The 306-nt window shown below is 64.7% G+C and overlaps 1 protein-coding gene across 1 annotated transcript in view; it reads right to left on the minus strand.

The window, feature by feature from the left end:
* The window catches only part of PCYOX1L (prenylcysteine oxidase 1 like), a gene marked incomplete at its 5' end in the record, with an annotated part of 2,440 nt that overhangs the window by 1,681 nt on the left and 453 nt on the right, over positions 1–306 (minus strand). Inside the window, 1 exon segment of the mRNA XM_008947948.1 lies at positions 36–228. Within this exon segment, the coding sequence (XP_008946196.1) occupies positions 36–228 (193 nt within the window).

Raw genomic sequence — 306 nt, forward strand, 5'->3', positions numbered from 1 at the left:
CCCGGTGCCAGGGAAGGCTCCCTGTGTCCCTGCAGCCCCGTGAGCTCTCCTACCTCATGAACTTCTCCATCACCTCCTCCACCCACATCTGCAGGCGCAGAAAGCTGATGCCATAGTGCCACCAGAGCCGGAAGAGGTTGAGCAGGTACCAGTCGGTCTCCTCCAGGACGAAGTGCTCCCCGCTGAATATGGCACTCTTCCCTGCCACCTCACGCCGGTGCTTAAGGCCTGTGGGGAGCGAAGGGGGGCTCCAGGGGGGCTGACACACCTCCCAGGGGCTGGCCGGCTGGTGGGAAAGGCCAGCGC

This window comes from Merops nubicus, unplaced genomic scaffold, assembly GCF_000691845.1.
Source record: "Merops nubicus isolate BGI_N331 unplaced genomic scaffold, ASM69184v1 scaffold46169, whole genome shotgun sequence".
Lineage (NCBI taxonomy): Eukaryota > Metazoa > Chordata > Aves > Coraciiformes > Meropidae > Merops > Merops nubicus.